Source organism: Natator depressus, chromosome 17 (assembly GCF_965152275.1).
Source record: "Natator depressus isolate rNatDep1 chromosome 17, rNatDep2.hap1, whole genome shotgun sequence".
NCBI lineage: Eukaryota > Metazoa > Chordata > Testudines > Cheloniidae > Natator > Natator depressus.
Genome location: NC_134250.1, coordinates 6,496,726 through 6,510,956, shown reverse-complemented (window position 1 = coordinate 6,510,956; position 14,231 = coordinate 6,496,726). Strand labels below are relative to the sequence as shown.

Sequence of the window (14,231 nt, the reverse complement as noted above, 5' to 3'; positions counted from 1 at the left end):
CTGGGGAACTTCTTTTTTTAACAACAACAACAAAGTTGTAGTCAACAACAAGGCTTAAAAAAACCAAAAAATGTTTCCTCTGCTGTGGCTCAGGAGCTGTGGTTTGAATGATGGCAAATTAATTGCCTGTTCGTGGTGATTAACCAGCTTGACACCAATGAGAATGTAGGACGTGGAGTAGGTAACTGTGAAATTGGAACACCGCCCCCATCTTTGAATACATTTATTTCCCAACCCCCGCCCCCTCTTTGACTCCCCGGAGGTAAGTGATTTTTCATGTAATAAAAAGAATTACACTGCACCTAGCACTTGTCTGGTGGGGATTGTAGGAGATACTGTAATTAAAAAGAGGAAATGCTAGGCTCATTTAATTGCTCTTTAAAGAATTAACACATCACAAGTAGCTATGACATAGATATGTTACTTAAAAATAGACTTATTAGTCAATTCAGTCTGCATTCCCTCTGGGTTTAATGCTGAAAGTGTCTCAAGAGGTTCTTGAATAGAAGAAAAGAAACATCTGAAGTCTTGTAATTGTATGCTGTACAACTTCATGTCATTTTGGTGGAAGTAAGACATCTGAAAAGAGGCTCCAGGAATATGATCTTCGATATGTTTGATTTCCCCCCCCTCACCACTCCCCCCAATTTCAGAAATATACTAAGCATTACTACAAATAGACTAACTCCGTCAATCCTTTACCTTCTTAACCATCTGGCTTCGTGTTTCCCTTTTCACCTGAGTGTTGAACCTACTATCAAAGCCAGACTGGAACACATCCCAGAACTCCCCACTTAAGGAACTTATCTTCAAAATCAGAAGCTATCCAGTTCCATACCGTAGTTTATTGGCCAGTGCTACCAATACCTAAGGCTAAGTGTATGTATTGCCTATCTCTGCAACACCTTCATCCAAGTCAGAATGGACTGAAGATTTGTGGGATGGGGGTAGTGGAGTAAAGCTTGGAAATGCACTGCAAAATCTGCCTTATTACCCAACCAATGTTCTGACCCAAAACAAGATACCAAATAAGCATATTTTACTGTACTGCTGGAAGTGTAACCACTTCCCTCCGTTGTGATCACACATGTTTTGCTGCTGTCGGACGGTGGCACTCAATGTAAGAACTGTTTGTGCCCAAATCCCAGTTGTGGTGTTTTTCCACTATTGCTTTTAAACTCTGGCTTGACATAAGGCCTTCATGAGGCTGGCCCAATACCGTCCCATGTTGTTCAGTGTGTGCTCTCAGTCCTTGTGTTTGGTATAAAACAATGTCAGTATTCATGTACTCTCCTGTTGATGAACTAGAAATTGGAATTAGCATCCCTACTCTTAAGAAAAAAGGAAGCATTAGGGTTATTTGTTTTTCTGTTCTTTAAATATTTTAAATGTAGCGCACTTGGATCTATACTTGTATTATTTGAAAGACATTTTATTTTCATGCCTTTTCTTCTACTGGAGTGTGTGTGTGTGTGTATGTATGTATTATATTTCAAGCAATGCAAATATATATGTGTGGTTTCTCTTCTGGATGGTGCTCGAATCACTTATTACAAGAAGATAGAAGCAATTTTGATTTTTTAAAAATCTGTGAAATTTGCAGAAGGTTAAAAAAAAAGTACTTAATTAAAACATTGAGAACCTTAAAGATTTGTGTGTATATGTGTAAATACATTTCTATTTATGTACATATTGGAAGCAATTGGCCTCGGTTTTGAAATGCACGAGCTTGCTGATGAATTCTAAGATTTGTTAAAAATTAGTAAAATCAGAGAGGGGACATAGGCACAGCAGATATTTTTCATTGGAAATGTATACTGGGAGGATAGGATAAAAGTAGTCATGACTCTAAGAAATGAACAACTATATACAGTAGCTGAAATCCTGGCTTCATTGAAGTAAATGGCAGAACTCACATTGACTTCAGTTGGGCCAGGATTTCACCCTCTCTCTCCAACATTTATCTTGATGTTGTTCCAGTATATGGAGTATAACATCATATACATGTTTCATCAATACATTTTTTTTTTTTTTGCATATTGTTGGCTGTAATTAGCAAAAATCCAGAATGCTACCTCAGGGGTAGTGACCAGGGCTTTGTGATCTTTATTGAGGGGAACCACGGACAGGGTTAAAGGAACAGTCAGTTCCCTTGATCCCTTGCCCTCATTTGCTCAGCTGTTCTTAATGTGTGTTCTTCGGTTTCGGAGAGAGAAAACCATCCTGATCGAGATTTAAAATTTACTGGGCCCTCAACTGTGGATCTCTCATGATTACATATAAGCTTTTGATGTTTTAAAGGGTTTTGATAATATAGGTTCACATAAAAAAATCAGATCTGATTTCTTAATAGGTCCAATTTGGTTATAGGCCCAAATTCTAGAACTATGGCAAATGCCCCACGTATGGACACACACATGGACTTCAGAAACAGCATTAATGTTTGATTTGTATTCTGGCTAGTATCAGCCCCATACACCACCCATACTGCATATTCCAGGAGTGTGAATAATCTAAAGAAGAGTGAATCTATGAATAGGGGCTGTTGATGGGTCAGGGCATAGACATTCATCAACCCATGGATCACATATCCATTGGCCCTACATTGAAGCATGGATACGTGGCTCTCATTGTAGGTTTTGAGGGGCACTAGGATAGAAGCAGCCAAGTTACAGTTGCCAAAACTGGGCCCCCATTAGTGAAGTAGTTAATAATTCTATACTTATAATGTCTGTATCTAATATTGAGGGATGAGTAGATTCAAGAGTAAAATTAATATGGGCCAGATCCTCGGCCGCTGTAAATCAATGTAGCTCCATTGACTTCTGTGCTAACTTGTAGCAGCTGAGGATCTGGTCCTTTAATTTTAAAAATCTACCCAATGCAAAATAATTCTGCCATTAAAAACAATCAGGCTTATGTGAAATTTTCAACTTGATGTATGGTATTTGTGATCATATTCAAAAAGTGTGTTCAATTGATCACATCATCTTAAGATGATTGTGTGCACAAATGGCCACTTATGTTTCGGAGGAGCCCTTTTGTGCATGCAGATAGCTAAATTGTTGTAGAATGCACATTTTATTTGTTCAGTTGTGTGCCTGACTTCTTGAAAATTGGGTCCTCAATATTTTTAAAAACAGCTCCAGGTGGCCTTGAGTGGGTTGCGATCTTCAATATATAATTACAGAATGACATTGTTTAAGGGGGGAGACTTCTGTTACATTCAAAGATGCCATTATTTCAAGTGAGTTTACTCATGAAACTTAACCCACAGTTAAATTGTTTTCATTTCATTTATATGAACATAATAAACAACGATGCAATCAGATAGGTGTTAAAAATAGGATGTGGTGGAGATGCTTGAATTACTCGGGTTTCCTAGATTTTTATAGCAAGTACCCAACTGAGATTTGCTGCTCTTTAATTTTGTCTTTTGGGCTAACCAGCTGACGCCTAGTTGAAAAGACTTATGTTCCTATAAGGCCACAGAAGACTTAATATTCAGTCTTCATCTCCTTGGATTTTGGAGAACTCTGTGTACCATCAGCAACTTCAATCCCACCCTCTAGACCAACCCTCATCTATCAAACCCAGGCTGTGTGAGAGAGAGAGGAAGCTCCCAGATAAACATACAGCAGCGCCTAAACTCCTAATCACTCTAGGCTTCCGCTTCCAGGCCCTATAATTAGAAGTCCTTCTTTTCCTTGTATTCCCAGTTGACGCAAATGCTTTTTGTGGCTTGGCACCTCATTTAGGGCGTGGGTTTAGTTTATGGCCAGGCCAGAGTCTGGTTTAGTCTTCTGATACTGCATAAATAGCTCTTAAGCCACAGTCTACATCTGTACCAGTTTTTCCTTTTATGTATGTATTTTTTAAACTTTTTCCTGAAAGAAGTTTATTGTTTCCCAAAGAGTGTGCACGAAAAATAGGAAGTTGTAAATTAAAGCAAATGTATCTGTTAGCTAAAACAAAGATAAAGTACCTTTTTTGTGTGTGTGTGTGTGTGTAGGATATCAGTTCCTTCTAAACTGAATTTTTTAATCTTTTCTGTGGATTTGAAAAACCACACAGTAAAACACAGTCATTAATTTAATTTAGCTGCTTCCTTCACGTTGTGGATAAGAAAATCAAAATGTTTGCAATGAGATGCATATAAAGTAATATCTGGTTTACACACAAATTCTCACTGGGTTATGTGTATGCAAGAATTTGAATTGGTTTCAGATGTTATCTGCTAAACAGGGATTAATGCCATTTTGAAAAACAAGCAGGAAATCCTGGAGAATTATTCACTTTTCATCCGTGATTCTTCATACAAAATACATCATAAGAGAATACATTTTTGGAATTAACTTATGACAGTGCTAACCTATATTTCCATCTGAACACAGTCTTTGAGAAGGTTATTGAAAGAGAAAACTGAATTTAAAATTGCCTGCATTTGAAAATGAAAGTAATCATTAAGATTCAAGTTAATCTGTTTCTCTGTTGGGATCATTTCCACTATGCTGTTATGGAATTGCACAATGTACTTTTGTTGCAGGGAACTAGAGTGAGAAACTAAATAGTAGAGCTGTGGTAATTGAAAACTGTAACTCCTTGCTGCGAAGTAAAGAGAGATGGAAAATACCACATACACACGTGCATGTGCGCACCAAAAAAAAAGCAAACATTCCAAACCTCAGTGATTTATTGTTTGAATAACAGCAAGGAAGATATTTTAAAATACTAATAGTCTTATAAAAATGTACTTTGGTCTAGCATGTCTGTGGTATTGTGCCTGAGACCAGCACATTACTGGGGTTTAGACAACCATTAAGTTGTATATCAAATGCAAATGTCGGCATTATGAATGTAATTTTTTCACCTCCTGAAAAAAGTTACTGATACAGCTAAGGTTTGTATCACCTAATAATATGCATTTGCTCCATACGGTGACACACAGCAGAATTCTACATTAGATAAGCAAACTGCCAAATCAGATAGCCTCCATCTTTCCATTTTAAAGCAAACTCCTTTCCTTTCTTCCCACAAATGCTGTATTATCTTTCACTTCTTTACTCTTTCAGCAAGTACATAAAAAATTAAGGCAAGGAGAAAAACAGTGTAGGGAAAAAAATTAATTACACCGTATGGATCTGATTATAATTGCAGATATTAAAGCACATTTCACTGTGTAATTTATTCAAATACTACACATAACATTCAAAGAATGCACAGATAACACCTTCAGAGCACACCCTACATTCCTTTACAATGATTTTTAAAATGAGTTTCTGATGAATTCCTCTACAGGCAGATAGGGATTAGAGATTAGGATTAGACCTTTGTGAGAGAACTAGCCCAAATGAGAATTTTGGATCAGCATAAACTTTAATTGTTTTGTTATAAATGGAATTTATATTGATAACATGTAAAACCAGTTCTTTGCCTTGAAGTCAAAGGTTAGTATTTATAAATCATCATTTTATACACAGTTGAGGACACACATTGACTTCCTCAATTTTCTTGCTTTAATGCAAGGATGACAGTCTATCCTGGGCTAAATTCATTTAAGTTAAATTCATTTCCATTGTATTGAGAAAATGTAAGAGGATGTATGAGCTCATGACAAAGTTGCAGACTAGGCCGTTGGCTATTTTTGTGAGCTATCTTAAGCCTATAACAGGTAGTGGTACCAAGAGTGGACCCTGTGGCTATTTACCCCAGATAGAAGGCTGGAGGCAACCTTGCAACTCCTAATTTCTATTCTGAGGGATCATATGGCATGAGGTTGCAACAGTGATCTTTCAAGACAATCGTCATCCTGAGCAGGACTTTTTATATAGCTCTCAGACCAAAGCCTGTCCATCTTGACAAGGATTGGGCTGTGATGACTGTAACCAAAGTGTATGGACCGTCTAACTGGCCCCCAGACTATGAAGGTGATGTTGTAAGGCAGAGTATGTAAGTGGGAGTAAGGGTCAAGACAAAACTCTCTTGGTCCACCACCAGCCTCTGAAGCAAGCGTCTCCCTTAGTTCCCTTGGACAGGCCGCCCACGTGGGGAAGAAGTGAAGACTTTGGTCACTGGCTATGCTAGCCTGCCAGTTTGCTACTGTCTGAGAGACTCTAGCTGGCAGCAAGCTCTATGACCAAGCTACTTCATTGGCTGGTTCCAATAACTGCAGTCACCATCCTGCAACATCTGAGAGAAAAATCACAAGACCATAAAGTAGAAAAAGAAGTTCAAACACCTTTTCTCTTCAGTATCTTATTTCCCCCCTCTTACCCAGCAGGAGAGTGGGGTGGGGGGAGAGAAAACCTTTTGTAGTGGTAAACACCCATTTTTCCATGGTTTGTGTGTATAAAAAGATCTTCTGAACTTTCCACAGAATGCATCCAATGAAGTGAGCTGTAGCTCACGAAAGGTTATGCTCAAATAAATTGGTTAGTCTCTAAGGTGCCACAAGTACTCCTTTTCTTTTTGCAAATACAGACTAACACGGCTGTTACTCTGAAACCCACATAGTTGTTGCTAGGGTATTTGATGCACTGGATGAGAGACACCACATGTGATAGGCATCTGTAGGACCCATGAATCTTAAAAGGTGTGTTTGTGAGGGGTATTGATCATCATAGCCATGGAGATATGTCGGCAGGTTTTGCATCATAGTTGTGGCAGGATTTGGTGCCGCTTTGAGTTGGTGTGTCCTGGTTTGTAGGAAGCTTGTTTTTGATGATGAGCTTGATGATGTAGGGGGGTTGTTTGAAGGCCAGAACAGGGGGTTCAGGAAAGATTTCTTTCAGGATTTAGTCCTCATCAAATGTGGGTTGTAACTATTTGGTGAGACCCCATCTGGGTTCTAGTGTGGGGTGGTTTGTGACAACTAGGGGGAATGCAGTTGGAGGGTTTTGGGTTTTTTTACTGTATTGAAGCATGTATTTGCATGGCATTTTCCATGATGCAATCTATTTCTCTAGTGGAGTGTCCTTGTTAAAGTGAAGGGAATTTTAAACATGCTTAGGTGTGTTTCCCACACTTTCTTTTTGGAGTAACTTCTGTGGTATCTGAGTACCTGGCTGTAGATAACATATTTTTGATGTGTCTGGGGTGATTGCTGGATCTGTGGAGGTAAATGTTGTGATCTGTGGGTTTCATGTATATAGCGATTTGTTGGGTTTTCATTATTGAAGCTAATTATGGTATCCAACAAATTATTGCTAGCGTGGGAGTGTTTTAGACAGAGTTTGATGGATGTATGGTGGTTGTTGAAGTCATGTGGAAATCTGTAGATCCAATATCTTTAAAGTTATTTAAAAGGCACTTTAATGTGTCTATTAAAAACAGTTCAAGTAAACTGATTTCCATTTTAAACTTAGGTCTGTCTAGAGGATGAACATATCATTGATGCATTCTTCCAGAAATTCTTTCTCGAGGCGACGCATGTAGAAGTTGGCATATTGGAGAGGCATCCTAGTGCCCATGGCTGTGCCACTGGTTTGGACAAAGTGTTTGTTGTTAAATGTAAAATGGTTATGGATGAGGATGAAATGGATGAGTTGGGAATGTGTCTGGAGTGGAATCACATCTCGTAATGTTGCTGCTCATTTAGTTAGGGCAGCCTCCTACCAACACAGGGAACACTATTTATATCTAGATCATAACATCTTCTCCATGGAAGATGGTATTTATTATTGGGGTTCACACTTCACTAAAGGGAAATATGTCTTCTGCTTGTACAGAATAGAGTTAATGTAAATTGTGTGTTATCCCCACACGAAAGACTAGCTAAGTTGCATTTGAGCAACTTTAACTATATTTCCTATCAACTTAATCTCTGCAAACCAAGGAAATTTTCAGTTAAGCCAATATTAACATGAAGACTAAACTCAAATGCCTTACCTTACAAAGAGAATAGCCAATAGATTCCTCAGCTTCACAACAAACTCTTTCATTTCCAACACTCAGAATCAGTTGATAGTGTGTCTGTTGGATAAGATCTTGCTGAAGGTAAGATTGTGCATTTGTGTATGATTTTTGAGGGATTGGATGCATGCACTGAGAGTGGTTTCCCTCTCTGTCCCTGCCCAACAGTTACAGTGGACAAACCGAGGCAGAGACTGACAGGTATTTTGTCCGCCAGACACATTTTGGATCTCTGCAATTCTATTTATTTAAGATGCTTATACAGTCTGAATTACCATGGTATCTGAATGCCTCACAACACCTGTGAGGTAGGGAATTATCCCCATTTTATAGAGGGAGAACCGAGGACTTGCGTAACTTGAAGTCATGCAGGAAGCGTGTGGTAGAGCAGGGAGTTGAACCCAAGTCATCCTAATCCCAGGTTAGTTCCCTTATCACGGGGGCCATCTTTCCTCTCAATTGAGGTACGATTACATTTCTTCTGTTTAACAGTAAATTTTTTAAGTGGCCTGTATCAGTGGTGTGATGATATGTGTGTGTATATATGAGAGGTTTTGAGCTTGTGAATATGACTGTTTAGCTACAGAGAGAAGGGGGGCGAGAGAGAAATTTGGGGCCACATTTATATAAAGAATTTTAAATTATTTTCTCAGGGCAAGTCAATAATATTTCATCACAGGTAATACACTTGTCCTTTTGAACAGTAATTGTGCTAAATTTGGAGACTCCTATTTAATCACTGAAATAGTAAGAGATTTCAGTTCTGCTTTAAGTGGAAAAACTCAACCTTAACTATGGTGTTGCTGCAAACACCTTTGTAATACATCATTCATCACATTTTCCAGTTATGCACTCACCATGAAATGTGTAAAATTCCTCTTTCTGTAGATACATTAAAGTGTCTTTTGAATAATTTTAAAGATATTCTATCTGTTAAAAAACTGTTCAAGTAAACTGGTTTCCACTTTAAACTTCTTTAAACCTCAGTCTCACTGTAAGTGATAATTTATTACATTACTTTGATAAGCAAGATAATGCAGATTTACTGTAGAGGAGAATGAATGTCAGGTATTTCTTATACAGTCTTCTCAAGTTCTGCCATAATGCAGCACTTTTATATAAGCAAAAAGCTCTCAGTTTTAGTATAAACAATTGCACTCTCATGGCAAGCTGACCTAAAATATGTGGTTGTAAATGTCCAAAAACTGGATTATGGACTGACATGTAGAGGGAGGAAAAAATAAATAGTATTTACAACTTACTATCATTCTACTGATATTCAGTCTAATTGAATAATTTCAGCAACGTACATTAGTGCCTGTTTTCTGCTAAGGTAACACTTAATATTTAACTTGCAAACTCAGTCTCTTATTTGTTAGCTTTTCATGCAATAAATCAGACCGTTTCTGTGATACAGCTTTATGAGATAGAGGCTCCCTTTGAATAATTTTTGGGAGGGGCTATCTTTAGTTTATGTTTAATAGTGTTTTCACTTGCATGAAAGAAGGGAATTGTGTTGGAAACATCAATCTTCATTATATTGGCTGAGAGTAATGTTTACATGTCCAAGTGAGAGCTATAGGGAGGTAAACTGCAGTTTGCAGTAACTTTGGCGCTTCATAGTGATCATGGGAGGTATTAACTTTCAGCATGAGTGTCTTGACTTATAGTTAATTGACTGTACAGTTTAGTTCAACAATGTTACAGTTGTCTGATTTCTAATGAACTTCTGCTTAGAAATTAATTAAAACATTTGCATGAAATTAATCCCTTTAGAATGAAATAATTTTCTCACACCATTTGTGTGTGTGTATGTGTGTCCAGAAAACAAAGTGAAAGATGTGATCGATATTTTAGACCCCCATCCTTAAACTTCTTTCTCTGCAGTGATTAATCCCTTGTGCTTTTTCTTTTCTTTTCTCAGGGATGCTACTGGTCACTACTGACACGCTAGGCCATGATTTCCATGTTTTTCAAGTACTGACACATCCTTGGTCGTCATCACAAAGTGCTGTACATCATTTGTATACACTTCACAGGGGAGAGACCGAAGCCAAAGTAAGTTAAAAATATTAACTAAAGACGTATCTCCAGATAGAACCCGTTATACATTTTATGTATGTTGGCTCTTTTGAGTTTCATGTTGGTTTCAGCAAGGAAAGAGCCTTCCTTATGTTATAGCCACAAGAAGGGATAAGAGCACAGAGTTTAACCTGGACAATAAGACATTTTTGCTCTGTACAGTGAAGTGGTGTCAGATTTGGTCAGTTATGCCATCACCTCCAAAGAGTCCAGATTGCAATGGTTGCATTTAACCTTTCCTCATGTTGCATATTCAACATTTGTTTAATGCCTTTGAAGCAACTGTCGGTTTGCTATGTTTTGGTGGGAAAGGCCCAAGAAATGTAAGAGAAATTGTGGGGGAAAAACATCAGTGTTCCTGATTTGACATAATGCCATGCGTAAAGATAGGTGAATCTGAATGGGTTTGGATGAGACAACTTAAGAATAAAATAAATGTTAAAAAAGCTTAATGAAGTTTATTTCATTTCCTAATTTTAATTTTTTTCCCAGCCACTCTTGTAATGATACTCCTGGTTAGGATCACTCTAGTACATGCAGTACACTATGCCTGAGCCCTTGACAACAGGCACCACTGCACTATTCTCAGGGGATCCCCACCTTTCTAGCCCTGTGAACTATTGAAAAAACTATTTTAAAAATCAAATGGGTTTAACCCCCCCCCCAACCACAAATAGGAAATAAATGTCACACCTGCTAATACATGGACATCACTCACAGCATGGACTTGCAGGCAATACCTTTGTGGCCCTTGCACGGGAAGCTAGGATCAGAGTAGTACCACAGTTATTGTTACTTAGACAATTTTATTTTTCTTGACTCTGTGCTTACTCTTGGTTTTTACTTCTCTTCCCTTCTCTCCTGGTAGAGGCTGGAAGCATTTAATGGTACCATAGCTATAGATGCACGTTACAATCAGGTTTTACTCATCCAAAAGTTTTGGTACCATTAGCTGAATTACGTTTCAGAGTAGCAGCCGTGTTAGTCTGTATCCGCAAAAAGAAAAGGAGTACTTGTGGCACCTTAGAGACTAGCAAATTTATTTGAGCATAAGCTTTCGTGAGCATCCGATGAAGTGAGCTGTAGCTCACAAAAGCTTATGCTCAAATAAATGTGTTAGTCTCTAAGGTGCCACAAGTACTCCTTTTCTTTTAGCTGAATTAGGAATCTTAACTCAGGTACCTGATATGTTTAGTTTATCAGTACTAGCTGTCCCCAGAAAATTTAAAAAACCCTGGAGAATGGAATTCCAAACAACGTAGTGTTAAGAGTGTGCATCATCTATGTAGTGGCTGAGACTCTTTTTACGCATGTCCTGGAAAATTATAATTGCTGAGATAGGTAACTGCTTCCAATGGGAGTATATAGCCAATGGGAAAAGTGAGAAGAAAGGATAGAGTGGTCTTAATTTTTAAAGGTGACTAGAAATTCCTTTGCCTTAATTTTTAGGTGCCCAAATTGAGACAATGTAAAGGGTCCTGATTTTTAGTGCTGTGCATCTGCCCTCTAAAAATTAAGTTTCTTTAAGGTATCACAGGTTGGGCACCCAAAAATCAGGACATTGAAAATCACTAGTTACTTTGGAAAATGTAGAGCACCATATATACCACTCGAGGTCCCTTCCAATCCCTATATTTTTATGATTCCATAGCCTTCTTATGTTTAGTTCATCTGTACAAAGCATACTTTTTATATTATAACTAAAAATGGACTCTAAGCATGACAACTAAAAGTTTTTATAAGGAGTGTTTCAAGGAAGCAATTTTTTTAGAAAATAAAATTAGAAGAACCCAACTGAAAGTCTTTTTTAGATGTATAAACAACAAACTCCAAGGCATATACCTTACATTTACATGTACATCCTATAATGTATTTAGTTCTTTGTGTATTTTTGTTCTGAATTCATCAAAGAACTGTATAAGATGTTATAGTCGGCTTGCAAGACGAGTGTGTGGATCCAATTATTGTGAATAGAAATGTTCTGTGGTCTCTGAATTAGAATGATATTGTCAGCTGACAACAATTTTATTGTTAAAGGGCAGTGTAGTAAAACAAATATCACACATTTTTAGCAGTAAATCATGTGTGGTACATCCTTATGAGTACTTTATTAGCATATGTGCTAAGACGCTGATTTAAAATGTTTCAGAATCAATGGAATGTTTGAAAATTCTCCTTGTTTTAATTTTAATTCAGAGCGTGGGAGTGTTTCCCTTGGAGTGGGTGTAAAGTAGTCAAAGTCTAACCAGCAAGAGGCGTATTGGTGGGTTTTACAGCTCCCTAGATATTAAAACAGTCCAGCAACAATATCACACTGGCGCCTGTGATTGCTAAGACAATCCTATCATTTGAAACATGTACATGATTTGAATGTATATGTTCTAACTCTGGCTTTATGAGTAACATAGTAATTTCAGTTTTATGGTGAGAAAAGCATTGTGTGTTACTGTGCTCTAGTCTTTTGTTTGGTTAACTGCACATATGAATTGCATTTAACGGCTGTTTGATTTGTAACCTGTAATTCAAATGCAGATATTTTAAGACACACATTAGAAGCTACCATACTTACTTTCTTGAATATGATAGTATTTATACATTTATATATTTTTTTTCCTTCATGAATTAAAACTAGTTGTGAATCAGGGCTAGTGGTCTTAAAGGTCACCTTCTGTAGTGTAGCTATAAAGTGTTCTAATTTGTGTTGATATATACCAGTGATTATCAAAGAGTATCAAACTTAGTTTAGTTTTTACTCATTGTAAGTTGGTTCAACTTCATCATATGCCTCTTTACTTAGTGTTTTTTATTTTTCTGCTTTTGTACCCCTATTCATAGCAGTATCATTTGTTTGTCTTTCCGTGATGCTGGTCAAGGTATTTACCCCGTCCCCAAGAAAACATCCTTGTACAACTGTAGTGAGCAAGATGAACAGATTTCTCTAAATCCAATGCTGCTTTATTGATCAGTTAGGGCATGTTCTTGCAAACGCTTGCTAGAGGACACAGTGCTTACAACCTGGATTATATGATTTACTAAGGGTGGACAAATAGACTCATACACTGATATAGGTAATATGCATAAGGGCTCGTCTTAATATTGTAGAGAGATTTGAATCAGAATATCACTCAGTTTAGAATATTCGCTCTGGGATGACATCTTTCCCAAGGCGTCAGAACTCCTACTCCTTAACTCGACTCATCTATGATGGAGGAGGGGCAGCCCATTACACCCCCTCCTATCTCTTAAGGGAGCTGCCAAGAAGGCCTATTGATCCCATCCCTCATCTGTAGAAAGGGTCCAGGCTACATGTTCTATTTTTATTGAGGATAAAAAAGCAAACATTAAGATTTAGTAGTTGCACTTTCTGAGCAGTTTGCCACAATCCCCAGATGGGTTGAGGATTATCTAAAAAATACAGTACCCCATTTCCTTTGTGTACCTACCAACCCCTGTGCCTGGAGGAAGTAAGTTGGGGCTTCAGTATACTTCCCCCAAAGTACCTGGAACCCTAGTTGTATCCATTTTAGTCTCTAAGAGCAGACATCTGTCTGTCCTGATCCCTTAGGGTACGTCTATACTGCAAAACAAGCAATTAAACATGGCAGCAAGTCTCAGAGCCCAGGACAGCTGACCGGCTCATGAGACTTGTGCTGCAGGGCTAAAAATGGTAGTGTAGACGTTCCCGAGCCTGGGTTCTGAGGTCACCCCACTTTGTTGGGTTTCAGAGGCTGGGCTCCAGCCCAAGCAGAAACGTCTACACTGCTATTTTTAGTCCTGTGGCTTGAGCCCCGGAAGCCTGAGTCAGTTGATCTGGGCTCTGAGGCTTGCTGCTGCAGGATATTATTTCCAGTGTAGATGTACCCTTACTGTCTGATCCAAAGCCCATTAAAATCACTTAAGTGTCTTTCTAATAAAGCAACATCAGCTGTGCCCTAGCTTTGTGCCTTTATATGTTTAAAAAATATTAGGACATCCCGTTTATTGTGCTAAATTTTCCAGAAAGGCAGCTCCGCTTTTGAACTCTGAACAAACATGAGAAATTTCAGCCCAGAAGGCAATTTTCACCCCAGAAATATATAACAGGCCTGAAAATAAGGTCTTACAAGGTTTGCTCCTTTTTTCATTCACTTCAGTGGGAGTGAGATGGAGCCCTGGGAATAAAATTGCTGCCCCAGCCATACCGGTCATAGCAATTAAGTGATACTATAATCAAAATGTTGAAAGTGAGAAATCATTCA

General features: G+C 38.1%; 1 protein-coding gene across 9 annotated transcripts in view; it reads left to right on the top strand.

Annotated features, from left to right (window-relative positions):
• Positions 1–14,231, top strand: part of BCAS3 (BCAS3 microtubule associated cell migration factor) — a 489,647-nt gene that overhangs the window by 131,707 nt on the left and 343,709 nt on the right. For all 9 annotated transcript variants that reach the window (XM_074974373.1, XM_074974376.1, XM_074974372.1 and 6 more), the window contains one exon: positions 9,836–9,969. In XM_074974373.1, coding sequence (XP_074830474.1) covers positions 9,836–9,969 — 134 coding nt within the window. The remainder of the gene's footprint in view (positions 1–9,835; positions 9,970–14,231) is intronic.